The sequence below is a fragment of the Poecilia latipinna genome, unplaced genomic scaffold (genome assembly GCF_001443285.1).
Source record: "Poecilia latipinna isolate Pla-1442-1.1 unplaced genomic scaffold, P_latipinna-1.0 Scaffold563, whole genome shotgun sequence".
NCBI classification, from domain to species: domain Eukaryota; kingdom Metazoa; phylum Chordata; class Actinopteri; order Cyprinodontiformes; family Poeciliidae; genus Poecilia; species Poecilia latipinna.
Genome location: NW_015113179.1, coordinates 147598 through 162992, shown reverse-complemented (window position 1 = coordinate 162992; position 15395 = coordinate 147598). Strand labels below are relative to the sequence as shown.

The 15395-nt window shown below is 43.1% G+C and overlaps 1 protein-coding gene across 5 annotated transcripts in view; it reads right to left on the bottom strand.

Annotated features, from left to right (window-relative positions):
* Nucleotides 1-2459: 2459 nt before the first annotated feature.
* sntg2 (syntrophin, gamma 2) overlaps nucleotides 2460-15395 on the bottom strand; it is a 24500-nt gene continuing 11564 nt past the window's right edge. The window contains exons 2-17 of one of the 5 annotated variants that reach the window (XR_001426129.1): nucleotides 14665-14964; nucleotides 14537-14594; nucleotides 13588-13631; nucleotides 12920-12961; nucleotides 12061-12148; nucleotides 11510-11586; nucleotides 10830-10951; nucleotides 9292-9421; nucleotides 8682-8720; nucleotides 8384-8500; nucleotides 8209-8280; nucleotides 7409-7618; nucleotides 4666-4758; nucleotides 4376-4486; nucleotides 3499-3693; nucleotides 2460-2992 (exon numbers count right to left, since the gene is read on the bottom strand). Coding sequence is in view for 3 of the 5 variants with exons in the window: in XM_015041694.1 (XP_014897180.1) it covers nucleotides 3568-3693; nucleotides 4376-4486; nucleotides 4666-4758; nucleotides 7409-7618; nucleotides 8209-8280; nucleotides 8384-8500; nucleotides 8682-8720; nucleotides 9292-9421; nucleotides 10830-10951; nucleotides 11510-11586; nucleotides 12061-12148; nucleotides 12920-12961; nucleotides 13588-13631; nucleotides 14537-14594; nucleotides 14665-14964 (1629 nt within the window). In the remaining 2 variants the exon portion in view is untranslated. Of the gene's footprint in view, nucleotides 3694-4375; nucleotides 4487-4665; nucleotides 4759-7408; nucleotides 7619-8208; nucleotides 8281-8383; nucleotides 8501-8681; nucleotides 8721-9291; nucleotides 9422-10829; nucleotides 10952-11509; nucleotides 11587-12060; nucleotides 12149-12919; nucleotides 12962-13587; nucleotides 13632-14536; nucleotides 14595-14664; nucleotides 14965-15395 lie in introns of all 5 variants that reach the window. The other 4 variants (XR_001426130.1, XM_015041695.1, XM_015041694.1 and 1 more) reach the window with 4 other exon arrangements.

Sequence of the window (15395 nt, the reverse complement as noted above, 5' to 3'; positions counted from 1 at the left end):
GTCTTTATTTTTGTGCCCTGCTATCGGCCAGCTTCCCTCCTCCTTTATCAGAAATGAAAAATTATAAATGCACACTACATGTTGGAAACCTGTGTTTGTTGACTGACTTTTATTTGTGAGGCTTAAGAGACAAAAGCTGAAAAAAAGATCGATTCTCTTCGCGTTTAAAATAACACAAAACAGCGTAAAAAGACCTCCACACCAGACCTCGTTTATTTATGTATGTATTTTTATTTTGATAGCTGCCGATTAAACTGAAAGTTACATTGACATGATTACATGAGTAGTTTTTACCGAGAAATCGATCAGAAGCGCCGTGAAAATGGTCAAATCCGCCGGATCCACTTCTCTGGCTGCAATGCGCGCTCCCGACACAGGGGGGCAGAATTTCTCACAAGAGCTGTAGCTAATCTACCACAGCAATTATTTATTAATAAAACATTAAGCCTAAAACATACTACAACAACAGATTGAATGTTCTGTTCTGTGGATGACACGTAAAATATTAGTCTTTTTGCCCCCCAGCGAAATTTCCGTTCGTCCAATAACATGCATGGTGTCTGTAGTCGTCAGAGCCTCACCAGCAAAGAACCTCACCGCACGTCACTGGTCCAGAGGATAAGAAGCCGTCCAGAACCAGCAGAGCTGAGGAGCTGCAGCTGGTTAGAAATTCAGCTGCAACAGCAGCAAAGGAAACAATAAATAAATGAAAACAGAATAAAGACTGAAAAACACGGTAGGGCATTGATTCAACACAAATGGTGTGTAGTTATTGGCAGCTACTCTGGTCCAGAGGAATGTGGGTAAAATAAATAAAAAAAAATGTGTATCTGAGCATTAAAAAGACAGATTATTTATATAAGTATGAAACTGGAACAGCAGAGATTATATTCCGAATTAAAACCTGTTCAGCACCAGCAGGGGTGTGAATACTTATCGAGTTCGTTTGGAGCGGGCGGTTTAGAGTCCAACAGGTCAGGCAGGCTGATAAAAACACAAACTAAATCCTACAAAATAAATTAATCAACATTAATCCGTCTGTGGGCTAAAAGCTAAAGGCTAGCTGCTTTTAGCACAACAACAGTCTTTTCCAGCGTCTCATCAGATCGGCGTGAAGCAGAAATTAACCCCCAACGGGCCAGAGGAGCCTGCTAGCGGCTGTCGTCTGTGCGTCAGATTAACTGCCCTACTGGAAACGCATGAATACAGAGGTTCTGGCCGGAAGGTTTGCATGGGGAAAAATATTAAAATTTTCCTTATTGATTCATCGAAATGAATGTGTTAAAGACCCGACCATAACTGAAACACAGCACCAGAGGGAGAACCGGGGGAGCAGGGAGCATCTTGGCAACGTTAAATCAGATGTTTAACAGGAAATGGAGACCGCAGAGTTCATGTGATGCGTTCATGAACGTAGGAACATCAGTTGCTGCTGCGTTCAGGCTTAAAGTTCTGAGAGAGATGCGGCGACTCGGCGTATCCATCACAGCGGAACTATTTATCCGAACTACAACTGGACTACAGCCGAACTACAACTGGACTACAGCCGAACTACAACTGGACTACAGCTGTAGTTACGGCGGATCGGTCCTGTGACGGCTGGCTGGATCTGGAGTGAACGAACATGTTACCATGGAAACTCCTCCGTCATCACTGGCGGAGCAGAGTGCTTGAAGGTGATGCGGGGCGTGACGCTGACAAAACCTCTTGATGTGATGACGTCATCAGAGCATCAGTCTGGGTTACCTAGCAACACATCAGGCCGGATGGCGGCAACAAGTTCAGCTTCAGAGCTTTAAACTAACTGCAAAGAATTACAGCATTTGTTTATAATATTAATAAATCAACATCCAGTCAGTGAAAGTTTCTGAAAGATGAAAAGCAGCACTGAACCTTTCTGATTTTAATGTTTACGTGAAAATAATAATTGCTGCAGCAGCCGGAGCTGGTAATCAGGAAGATTCAATAGTAAAATATAGACTCCATAAAAATGGTGGATATAGCATTAAATAAGAGCCATAGAATAAAAATAGGATGTCAAAGTTTTCATGAGGCGAATAATCTGCATAACATGACCAACATGTTCTCCAGATTATAAAAGCTGGTTACCATGAAAACATTAATATGATTATTTTAAAGACATCAGAATCCAGATTAATCTGGTAAAACAACAAAATGCTGACGGTTAAAATTAAAGATCAACTAATAACTTAGTTTAAGTTATTAGTTGAGTTTACTAACTTAAACTGTTATTCTCAGAATAAAATCCAGAATATTTTATGTTAATAGTAGTTATGTGTAAAACTGAGAAATAACAGCAAACAATAACAAATTTTTATAAAGATAATTCACAAGTAAAAAAGCAACGGAGCTCCATTTTAAAAAATGGAGCAGTTTTATAAATATAATATAATTAATGTCAGCAATAAGCAGATAAATATGAGCTACAGGCAGCTGGTCTGTAAAGTGGTTTTCTTTATTGAAACAGCAGAAAATGTGATTTATTGGTGAAGCCTTGAATATTAATGAAGCATCGAAAAATGAACAGTAACAGTGAAATTTTATATAAAAGTGTTTAATATTCTGCCTCTGCTGGCTGGAACCAAGTAGAAAACGAGTCGCTCAGATCAGCCAATCAGACGGAAACATCTCAGCTAAAAACACAGACGGGAAGAAACGGACACCGATTCCCGGTTTGTCTCCCAGCCAGATGAAGAACAAAGTCCAGAACCAGCAGAGAGTTCTAGCTGAGGCGGATCCAGCTGGTTCCGTCTGACCCAAATCAGTCCCAGGAGTTCAGCAACATGAACCCATCTGGCCTCTTAGCTGGAACTGATGTTTCCTCCACCGACGGTCCAGAAAGTTCCCGTTTGATCCCAGATTTATTCATCCTGCTGCCAGATTGAAGCAGCTCTGCACTGGCGGCAGCGCCTTCCTGTCAGCTCTGTCTCACGTTGCTTCCAATGAAATAAACTCTTTCAGCTGATAAAGTCTTCATGATGAATAAATGTAAACATTTGGAAAAACAATTAAAATGTTTGTTTTAAAATCTAAATAACTAATAAACAGCCACTTCCTGTTACAGCTTTTAGCTTACTAATATTAATAAAAATCATTTATTATTATGACAAGTATTGCACTGTAATTACCTGGCAGTAATAACCTGCAGCTAGATGTTAATAATTAATGTATTAAATAAACCAGAATTATTATTTTATGATGTAATAATCAGCAACATTAGACCAGAAGCAGCTGCAGTTTCTATTTAAAAAGTCTGAATTTTACTGATGAATCAGCATCAAATCCATATTAATGTTTGATTATTTGCTCTCTAGTTATAATTTTATTAAGATATTTCATGATATGACCCAATAATTAGTTTTATTTTGCATCTTTATTCCTCGCTGCTGTAACAGGAAGTGCTCTCCGACCCAAACTGAAAATATTCACCGTCATGTTCCTATCTGGATAAAAACCGTCTATGTGAGAATAATCTACCTTTACAGAGGTTTACAGGAAAGCATCCAGGAACAGGAACGTTTCTGGTGAGCGACAGGAACAGGAAGTCTAGCTGCTGATGTGTGGGGCGAGGCTCTGGCCGCACAGGAAGCCGGGCTCCATGGACGCCACCTTGGCAGCGATGAAGGAGTGGATGCAGTGGAGGACCGCCGTCAGGTTGGCAAACTCCAGTTCCTGACAGGAGAAGAAGAAGAATCACAACATAATCAGAACTCAGGATTTTACGTTTTAAATTTAATTTAGTCACCATTTTTCTTCACAAAACGGAAGAAATTTTACTTTATTTCCATTTGAAACACCAGGCTACGATGACTCCTAGTGCTTTCTGCAGTGAAAATATAAAATCCTCTAAAACTCCAAAAATCACTTATTCTAATAGTTCAATTATCAAATATCTGTCAATGCGCCAAGGAGAAACCATCTTAGAACCACAGCAGAAACTAAAAGTTTGTCTTCCTTATTTCTGGAGGTTCAGCCAATCAGCATCAAGGAAAACTAAAGCTGCTCCTGGATTGGCTGCTCTGTTAGCCAATAGTGTGTCAGCTAGCATCGCTCAATTATTTACATTAGAGCATTTTAGATATTCTCTATGAAAGGTTCCACAGTATAAAAAGAGAAATAATAAACATCTCTTTGTAAATATATTCATATATAAAGTCTTACAAAAAAGACAAAAAAGTTAAACAGTAAAATTTTTACTACTATAGTACATTTTGAGCATTTTACTTCAACAAACCAGTTTAATGTTAAAAAACATTTTAGCATTTCCAACTATTGTCCTACAGATTAAAAAATGTGATGAGGGTAGTTAATAACTAATTTACTCTAAAATCAGAGAGAAACCAGGCTTTCTTACCTTCATTTCTATTTGGTTGCTGTCAGCGTTCTTAAAGAGCAGCTTGACTCGGGTTTTTCCGTCGTCAGATGAGCCTTTCAGCTGAGAGAACTTGTATCTCCACAGAACAGCCTGCAGGAGGAGAGCCGGGTTAATACTTAACGACTTACCGTTTCAGCACCGAGACGCTTTAAAAACCCAGAGGACAACAACCAGGGGGACGCTGGTGAATGACTGCTGCACCGTCGCCATAGATACCTCAGCCAGGAAATAATATGGCTGGAGGGCAGCAGGAAGAGGAAGTGGATTACCTTTGAAGTCACATCTGAGCAGGTGAACCCGGATCCGAAATCCAGCGTGAAGCTGAGAACGCTCCCCTGGCTGCTGCACATGTAGCTTTTAGACTGAGGAGGAGAAGAAGAAGAAATGGACCGCCATTAGCCAGCTAACCGCTTCTCTAGCCCAGCTAGCACCGCCATTAACCAGCTAACTGCTTCTCTAGCCCAGCTAGCACCGCCATTAACCAGCTACCCGCTTCTCTAGCCCAGCTAGCACCGCCATCAACCAGCTACCCGCTTCACTACCCCAGCTAGCACCGCCATTAACCAGCTAACAGCTTCATTAGCCCTGCTAATGTGGATCTTAAACAATAAAAAGTAAACAGTAAACTGCTTAGCTGAACAAAAAACATCAACCTCAACTATGTTTAAAGTGGCAACTAGCGACACATCTAGTAACTTTATCGGTAAAATGACTTGTGGCAGATCTAGCAACTTAAAAAAAGCAACTGTTGATGACTTTTTCAAAAGTAGCTAGCAACTTTTTCTCACAGAAAAGTAAATGGCAACAGATCTAAACTCTTTTTCTAAAAGTGACGAATCATTTGAAGTGAGATGGTTTTCTACCCAAACGCAGCGCTGTGTAGGCTAACGCTAACCAAGCTGCTCAATGGCAAAAACGAACTGTAGTACCATGGCTCAACCCATAGAGGGCAACACAGTTTTAGAAATTTACCCACAAATGTCACAATTTGGTCAGAAACATAAAGACAAAATTTAGTTATTTCATCAAAGAAAAGCTGATTTGGTGTTTAGTGACACTTTAAGCTTCTGAGACAAAATGATCCTGAAGTAAAATTTAATTTTTAGTAAGTGTACATAATTTAACGTTCATCCGTGAATCATGAAGCTCCTCAGAATTACTGTTCCTCTTTGTTCCTCAGCCTCTTTCTGCTTCATCTGGAGAGCGGAAAGCAGATTAATAATAAAATTAATTATTGAGACCGATTATTACCATTTGGCTCAATTATCTTTGTTGATTGTGAATTAATTTTAATCCTGAAAAACAAACAAATGTCCTTCAAATTATTTTAATTTAGTAAAGAGCAATGAATGGAGGAAATTCATCCTTCAGATTTATTTTAATTATTATAGCATTTTATTATCCGTACAGAGGCGTAAAACATGAAAACAATTATGTATTTAAGATGTAGATCATTTTCTGTGACGATTCAGGTCAGAAAACCTGAACATGTGTAAAGACTCCTCAGTCTGTCGGCAGCAAGAAAAGATTGACTGCAACAGATCCTTATTGGTTATGATAATCAATAAGGAAACATTAAATAATTAACAGGCTACAGGACTGAAAAAAACAGAAATGAAAATCCTTAAACACCATCACCCAGTGAAACCAGTAACACCTCTGCAAAGTAACTGGTGAAGAACAAAGTGGAGGTTAAGTCTGCCAGAAACTTGTCGATAAATCTGATTAATATTTCTGTCAGTAAAATTGTTCAAACCGATCTGAACGGGTTTGAGGCAGCAGCTAGCCAGTCAGGCTCCTGTTTGGTTTTGTTTCTTGCGTTGCGGCTTGATTTCGGGCCGCATCGTCTCCTCGGCTGGAAGACGTCCGGCTGTTCGGATTCCTCTCTGTGTGTTCTGTCCTCACACACACACACCTACACACACACACACACACACACACACACACACACACACTCTGAGGAGGCCTGGAGATTTTAATTATGGAGTGGAGTGAGAGCGGCAGCCAGGCAGGACTTGAGCCATGAAGGAGCAGGAAGCCGCTGCTGCTGCTTACTGTCACCAGGAATGAGACGCTGGGTTGTGACTGCGCTTCACTAATTGGAAAGGATTTAGCAACATTTCCTCTTCAAGGAAATCTGCTTAGCACATTCTGACAGGACTGGATGAGAGCCGGAGCCCAGAGATAAAACCAGGAACACAAACATCTGCTCTCACTCCTGAAGCAGAAAAAGGTTTTCAGTTAAATGTGTGTTTGATTCCAGATCAGCATTTTTATACCAGCTTCAGTTCCGTGACCAGGCATCGCTGAGGCTTGCTTTGGTTTTGCATCATGCAAACATTTGATTCCTCAGTTCAGCAAGAACTTTGGAATGCAGAATAAATTCATAAAGTTGCCGTCTCATTAAATGCAGAAACCTGGAGAGCGGCAGAACCACGCTTCTGACGGATCCGGTTAGCCGGCTGTGTCTGCTGCACGACTTCATGTTCCTCCTCAGATTAAAACTCTCTGCTGGCAGAACGGACCAGAACCGAACCAGAACATTCTGAGGCGGTCTGACAGGAACCTCTGCATGGTTTCTATCAGAGGCTGTGATGCCGAGTTACAGCAGAATCACTATAAGCATCTTAAAGCAGCAGAGTTTCTGTCTGTCCACTCTGTAGGCCATAAACATGTCCAGGGTTAGCTAAAATGCTAATGCTAGCTGAAATACTAAAGCTAGCTAAAATGCTAAGGTTAGCTGAAATGCTAAGGGTAGCTAACATACTACATTTCGCTGAAATGCTAAAGCTAGCTAAAATGCTATGGTTGGCTGAAATGCTAAAGCTAGCTAAAATGCTATGGTTGGCTGAAGTGCTGAGGTTAGCTGAAATGCTAAGGCTAGGTAACGGAAATGCTAAGGTTAGCGGGAATAGAACAAACTGAACAGTTTAGGAGATGTCTGGATTCGTTTCAGGTTGAACTGGTTCTGTTTGCTGAACCGGTCCGCTCTGCCTGCAAGCCAGCGCTCACCCCGACTCGCTGCACTTCCAGGAACACAGCCCTCTGGAAGGACTTGTCCCAGGTTGCCAGGTCTGAGGCCAGCTCCACCCTGAAGGTGTGGCTCTGGCCGTGGCCCACCAGGATGCTGAAGCAGAGCGGGTCGCCGTCCGGCTGCTCTGGGGAACCATGCAGACCCAGGAAGAGTCGCGCCTGCAGCCAGCAGTCCTCAGCTAGCCACAGCTGCAGCAGGAGGGGAGAGCATCACCTGATCAATAACCAATAAACTGAAACTTATTACATGATTTATTACGTAATTCTTACCATATGTATAAAACGTCGCAGTGTCAACCCAAATATTTAGCTAATATTCAAATTCACTTGCCAATAACAGGAAGTGGACTACCAAAATGAAAGCTGGTTGTTCAGAACCTCTTTAGCATAGTTTCTTTTCCTGTTTTCTTGTTTCCTGTTATGATAATCTTGTCAAAATAAAAGCTGATCCAGACAGTCAGTAGCAGAAATGTTTGATGGATTCAGTTTTAGCTTTTATTTTGGTAGTCTGCTTTCTCTTATTGACAAGGTAAATTAGCATATTAGCTTTAGCTTGCTATCTAAATGTTTAGCTTGCTAGTTTCAAACTAAGTATATTAGCTAAATATTTTACTCCAAACTAATGTTTAGCTTGGTAATAAATATTTAGTTTGAAACTGTAACTTTCATAAATAAATGAAATGAAACACGGCTCTGGTTTCGGTTTTTCCACAGAATAGATCCTGATTTACGGATCACAGCGAGAGCAGGGAAACCGACCCGGCACTGATCCGACTCACCTTATGAACCTTGAAAAGAACCTCATAGAGGTTGTATGTAGTTTCAGGTTTTCCCCAGTCGGTGGCGCCGACCTGAGAGAACACCAGAAAGTTTGATGAGCGTCAGAAACGAAAACCTCTCTGACCTCCGTCAGTTAAGATCCTGAATGGCGTTCCGGCTCGGAGTTGTTGGTACCGGCGGCCGTCTGAAGATATAAAAATACGGCCCTCTCAGCGCCAGGAACCTGAAGGCCGAACTCCTGCAGGGGGCGCTGTTCTCTGGAGCCTCACACACCCAGCCCATGTGGACGATCTGAGAAAACGGTGAATACTTTATTACAGCAGAAATCAACATGATGCAGATGTTACAAACGGAGAAAACATTTTTCACCTCTGACTTTCATCTAAAGATTAAATGAACTTTTAATAATCTGAATATTTTATGACTAAATCCAGTCAGGAGCGATCTGACTGGACAGCGAGCAGCTGCTTACCTGATCATCAGAAGAAGAGGATTTATTCAGCATTTTAATCTGCAACAGAAACAGACATGAAGTTATCAAAGTGTCTCATTAACAGCTTTTATTCCTAAGATGCAGTGAGGGTCAGCTTCCTGTTCCAACATCTAAACCAAGCAAAGGTCAAATCTGGAGCAGATCTGCTGATTTCTGATTCAGGCAAGAAAACGTTCAGAGTATTTGGCTCCGCCTCTTTTGGGGGCGGGATTACTGAGATTAACTTTCACTAATCTGGATTTTCTGATCCGTTTCTTTCCGGGTCGTTCTGCTCTTAGATCGGATCGCTGTCTCCACCCACAGAGTCTATTTGAAGGCTGCAGGTCATTAAAAGAAGCGCTCCCGTCTCTCCAAAAGCAGCTGAACAATTAGATCCCGATTGGCCGTTTAGCAATCACGCTCCTGGTGTCACTAATTAGCCGTGAATTAACGAGCTTTAAACATGGCAGCTGTGAGCAGAAGCAGCAGGACTGGATCGTCAGAATAACCAGAGAGAGATGAGGAAATGACCGAAGACGTTCCATCAGAGCCTCGTTAACAGACACATCAGACCCAACGAGCCGATCTCAGAGCTCCGATCTGGACTCACGCTCTCCTGCGTCAGCTTGCCGATGTTCGCAGCGATCGCCTGCAGCCAGTCCGAACTTTCTGCTGCCGAGCAGAACTGCAGGACGCTGGAGCTGGACACATCCGGGGAGAACAGCTCGAAGCAGTTGGACCTGGAGGAGGGGTCAGAGGTCAACCGGAACAAACAGCCGCAGTTATCTTAGAAAACAAGCAGATTTTGATCAAAACGTAATAAAAACATTCAGAGTTTCAGGAAGAAGAAAACAACGAGCCAGCGACTCTGAGCTGAAATAAACCCAAAAGTGCGACCTATGACCTTCATCAGACTACCTGCAGACACTCTCAGGTAGTCTGCAGGTCATGGATGGCCTAGCTAAAGTTCAAGACCCAGCTGGATTTATTTTCCTCTGCTCCTGTTAAACTCCTCCAGGTGTCTTCAGCGTCATGGAGGCTAATGCTGTAGCAGTCAGTCTTGTGGTGGTGGAGAAGATGCCTCTGACTAAAGATAGTCTTGACACACTAACATCCCGCAGTAACAAGTAATGGATGACTCCACCAGCTCTTAGCTCGCTCTGCTAAGCCACCTCCTTTCCAACTCTGGCTCATAATGACGGTTTGCGTGTCGGGGATGCTAATCAGCTGCTCCTGGTTGTAGAAATGATCAAACACATCAAAAGAACTATCCAAAAGTACAAAACTAAAATCTTCCTGCTGCATCCAGATCCAGAAGAAAAACATTGAACCAATCGGAGCTAACGTAGCGTAGCCAATGCGCCATGCTGCCGCCGTTAGCCGAGCTAAGCTAGGAGGAACTGCGACCGCCATTCCTTCTCCGTCTGTCTCAGCAGCAGAAGGTTAAGAGAACAGATTTACCAGCAGGATTAAATTTCTCCAGAGGGTTGATGAGGTCGTCTGAGGAGGATCACACTCGTCTGCAGATGGGGAAACTTTGTGACATTTAATTTGGGTTTTTTTCTCACTGCTGAGACCTTTGACCTCTCAGCAGGCAGAAGGAGGCAATAATCTGACGGCTCATTATTATTAACACATAACTGATCAGACAACAGGAGGACCAGTTACTGCTAAAGATGAGAGAGGGAGAGAGAGGAAGAGAGGAAGAGAGAGAGAAGGGGGGAGAGAGGGATTCTAGCTGGGTGTTAACCAGTAACTGTGTTTACTGGGTGGCTTATGAACCCAGGGGGAAGATGTTGGGATAATGTTTCTCCTTCTCATTCATCGTTTCTGGCTAAAAAAGCAGAAATCCTGGGATGCTGTCGGCTCTTTCTGGCTGAAATTATCTGGATCTGGATTATTTTTAGAGCGCTGCGAGTTTCTGAACAAAATGTTCAACAATGTCAGACGAAAGCAGCTCTGAGGCTCCTCTGTTCGGATGGAGACGGGCTGAAATGAATCCATCAGAATCGGATCGTAATCACACAGCATCTGCATCTCAGAGTGGCTGCTCTGACCTTTGAACCCGTTCTGTCTCTGCATCAGTGTCAGAGAGTCAAAGGACTCTGACCCCTAGAGGTCAATGGCTCGGCGCCGGCGCAGCTGTACCTTAGCTTATCGCTGCCGGCTCGCCGTCTGGAGACTCTGGCCATCCGCAGAGGCAGGCAGACGGCGTCCAGCCAGCGCTTCTCGTACTTTGGCTCATTCGCTGAGGGCGAAGGGGGCGGAGCCTGAGCAGAAACAGAACAACCAATCACCTTCCAGTCCAAACCATCGTCACCAACTCGTTATTATTGCTTACTGCAGGGTGGAAAACGATCTATACAATAACACTGGAGAAACTTCAAATATTAAATTAAATCAGTCCATTATGTTTAAAGTTTATCTGGCCGCACTAATGAGTTTTCTCTTTTTCCTTTAATGCATGTCGCCTGATTGGCTGCTGAAGCAGGTCATTACAAAAAATGTTCATCAGCTTTAAACTCTGAGCTCAGCAGAGATTTGACGGAATATCACAAATGAAATACTATCATCATCATCATCATCTTATCACCTGCAGCCCATATTTACAGACTGATCCGGTTCAATCCTTGATCTGTCAGCAACACCGGACCTCAATCAGTCTCTCAATCATTTCAGGGATTTATGGATTCATAACAGGAAGACAAAACGTTCCAGCGGCGCCCGATCTGGACTCGGGTCGGACTCTGGAGCCCCGGGAGGTTCTGCTCCAGCAGCTGGCAGCTGACCGCCAACAGGACCGCTACGCTAACTCTGAGGTCCCTCACCGTGTTGTTCCCGTTCAGATGGAAGCCGCTGTTGAAGAGCGGAGAGGAGGTCTGGTTCTGGTCCAGCCCAGGAGAACCTGGGCAGGAAAACAAGGAAATTAGAGGAAATTTCACCAAAATACAACAAAAACAGCAAAGATAAATCCTGGAGGGAAGTTCTGGTCCAACCTGCCTTCATCTCCATGGCAACACCATCAAGCTAAAACTCACTGTGCAGAACCACAGCAGCCATTTTACGGATGAACTACAGAAGAAAGTTCATCACTTTCAGAACCAAGAAAATCCCAACATGCTGATAAACATGGCTGCCGGTTCTGGTTCTGATTCTGGACCTCACTCTAGAACCCTGAAGTGTCTTCAGTCTGAGGCCTCTCCAAGTCCACTGTAACACAGACCTCTACAGGAGAGCCTTTCCCTAGAAACTTGGATGATCTGAGTTTCAACATTCCATCAATTATTGAATTTGATTCTAAAGGTTCCTTCATCTGATCCGGATCAGAAACTCAGACTGAAGAAGGAAAAGGAGAGGTTGACCAATCAGGAGCCGTTACCGAGCGGCAGCTTCAGAAAGGACGGGACTTCACTCAGGTAGCGCACGGTGATGGTGACCTCATCGCCCGCAGTTCTCAGCAGGTGAACCTGTTACAAACCAGTTCAAATCCAGTTAGAAACCAGTTCAAATCCAGTTAGAAACTAGTTCAAAGCCAGTTCAGACCCAGTTACAAACCAGTTCAAATCCAGTTACAAACCAGTTCAAATCCAGTTAGAAACCAGTTCAAATCCAGTTAGAAACCAGTTCAAATCCAGTTAGAAACCAGTTCAAATCCAGTTAGAAACCAGTTAGAAACCAGTTAGAAACCAGTTCAAAACCAGTTAGAAACCAGTTCAAATCCAGTTAGAAACCAGTTCAAATCCAGTTAGAAACCAGATAGAAACCAGTTCAAATCCAGTTCAGATCCAGTTAGAAACCAGTTCAAATCCAGTTAGAAACCAGTTAGAGAATCAGAGGGAAGAAAACGAGCAGCTGTCATGGCGGCCATGACGCTCATCAGCTGCAGGAGGGGAGAACAGATGTTCATGGTTGTGATGATGATGAAGATGGCGGTGATGAAGATGCTGAACAAAGAGCCAAACTGGACCAACTGAACTGAAACATCTGGAGGAGATCCACCAGAACCAGCTGAGCCTGGTTCTGGTGGATCCAAAAAAAAAAACAGATTCTCATTTTCTACGATTCAGGATTTAAAAAAAGAATCAAATCTGCCGTCTGTCGGCCTCCATTTTGTACGCAGGTCAGTCTGATGAGCGACGCCAAAATGAGTTGGCAGACCTTCAACACGTGTTAAAGAAATGATGTGAATATGAGTTTATTAGCCATTATTATTATTGATGGGTAGAAATCAAACTCACCACTTCCTGGTGCGTGCAGCGCTCCACGTTAATCCCGTTAACCTGCAGGAGAAACAGAGCAGGCGGCCATGATGGAGGAGTTACAGTCAGCTTACCTGCAAACTGAATGGGATGAAATGATGATTTTATGGACGAGGAAACGTTTCCAGGTTCAGAGCGACTGACGGATCTCCCAACCTAAAAATCCCAAAAACAAGAAAATCTGATCTAAAAACATTTCAGTTTTACTTTAGTGTCTAAAGCTGCTAAACTTTCCGTCTGTTATGATATTCAACACCATCAGTTGGTTCTTAAGACCCACTGCGGAAGCTCTGACGGGCCACTGGTGGCTCCAGAGCCGCAGGTTGAAGACCCTGAGGAAAAATGTTGAATTTCTCCATGTTTGTTGTATTTTAATATGAGAAATGATTTGATTTGTTTCTTCATAAATTAACAAATATGATCCATAATAAGCTCCATGATCAATATTATTATTGATTCACTGACTGTTCTGTAGAAACAACCAAAGATATGAACATAAATGAACATATTAATAAAAACTGGAACATTATGTAATTACTGCCAAGTCCAGTCAGTTTCTGATGATGAACAGCCTGAGCCTCATGATCCACCGCTTCCCCTCAGACAACAGGAAACGGACGAGGCGAAGCAGGAAGTGATGTACTGACCTGCAGCACGGCGTCCCCGACGAACAGTTTCCCCGTCTGATCAGCTGTGGGTAAAAGGTCAGAGGTTAACTTAGCGGTTAGCTAACGGTAATCATCTGTATATGAGGCCGTCTGTCGGAGGTTCTGTTCCGGTTCTGGGTCGGTAGTGGTATCTAACCCACAGAACCTTTCCACAGAGCATGTTAATGCCATTCGCCGTTACTATGGCAACGCTGTACAGCTGACTGCCAGTTCTACCGCAGCAGACAGCCTGACTAATCAACAGCTGCTTTAGTAGAAAATATTAGAATCATTTAAAGCATGTTTACATTTAAAGTTTGGTATTTTACCAGCTGATGTTTATTCTAGATAAAAACATTAATAAAGAAAATAATCAAGATTTAAAATCAGTGGATGAAAATCACAAAACATGGAAACAGAAAAACCTTCAGACCTGTAAAAAACTAACTGCAGGAGAAAAGAGAACAAAACTAAGTGCACCCCTAAAACCAAATGCACCCCTAAAACTAAGTGCACCCCTACTGCTCCCATTTAGGGAGAATTCTAATAAAATTCCCTGATTCATTTGTTAATACTGGTTAAGAACCAGTTCTACTGGAATATTCAGGTGTCCTAAAGGTCAAAGGTCATGACACCAAAACTGAATTACTGCTTGGAAGGAGGGAAACCTTTTCTGTCTAGAAACAAGATGGCTGCCGGTCTGAGGTTAGCAAATACCAGGCTACAGAAACAACGAGACACGTGATGGTATGTTTTGTCTTGGCACATTGGAATAAATCTACAACAGAATGACTGGAAATCAAATGGCCTAGTCAAAGTCCAGGCCTTTAACCCCGTAAAGTGAAGGTTTTCCTCTAGGAATGAATGTTTTCCTCTCTGTGATTCTGAAACGTTTTTACTCTCTGAACGTTTGTTTCACCCAGCAGATTAAAATCAAACCTTTTCTTACCGACTTGGTTCTTGAAGATCTTTGAAATGACGACGGGCACGTTGTGCTCTGCTCCACCCTGCAGAGCCAACAGGAAGGCGTTAGCTTTAGTGTTAGCTCCAGAGCTAGCCAGGTGACCTTCAGCTCACCTTGATGCTGAGGCCCAGACCGCCAGCCACCTGCCGTCTCAGGACTACAGTTCTGTGCTTTAGAAATGGGGAGTTTTTATTGGCAGACGGATTTTTTTCAGCAGGAAGTGAGCGTCGAGCAGCAGGAAGTGAGCGCACGGCGGTGACGGCGGGTGAACTTACGTTGGCTTTGGGCTCAGAGCCGTCGGTGCAGACCACGTCCAGCTTCTGGATGGTCAGAGCGTCTCTGCTCAGCCGCAGGCAGACGTCGAAGCTGTCGCCGCTCTCGCCGCTGCACAGCAACGCCACCCCAGATCGGCTCTGGAGAAAATCAGGAAAACATGTAGCTTCAGGACGACCGGAAGATTCTGCCGGTTTGAAACGAAGAACGTTTCACTGATACCGAAATAAGATGAATTAGATCAACTTACATCCTAACGTTGCTGATATTTACTGATATTTAGATTTCCCTCCATGAAGCGACGGCGACAAGCGGCAGCATCAATCCTGATGCTTCAATGATCAACAATATGGAGGAGCTGCTGAAGCAACACAACCATCATTATGGCGGTTTTGGTTGAACTGATCTCGAATCGTTTCTTAAAGAAAACTGAACTGATTAACAGAAACTCGTTAAAGTCGATAAGATCCTGAGTTTTTGTTTTTTGTTTGAGTTCATCCACATTTTGACTCATGAGAAGTTTAGTTCTAGCAAAACGTTTGCAGGGTCATCGTCATGGCAACGTGGGTCA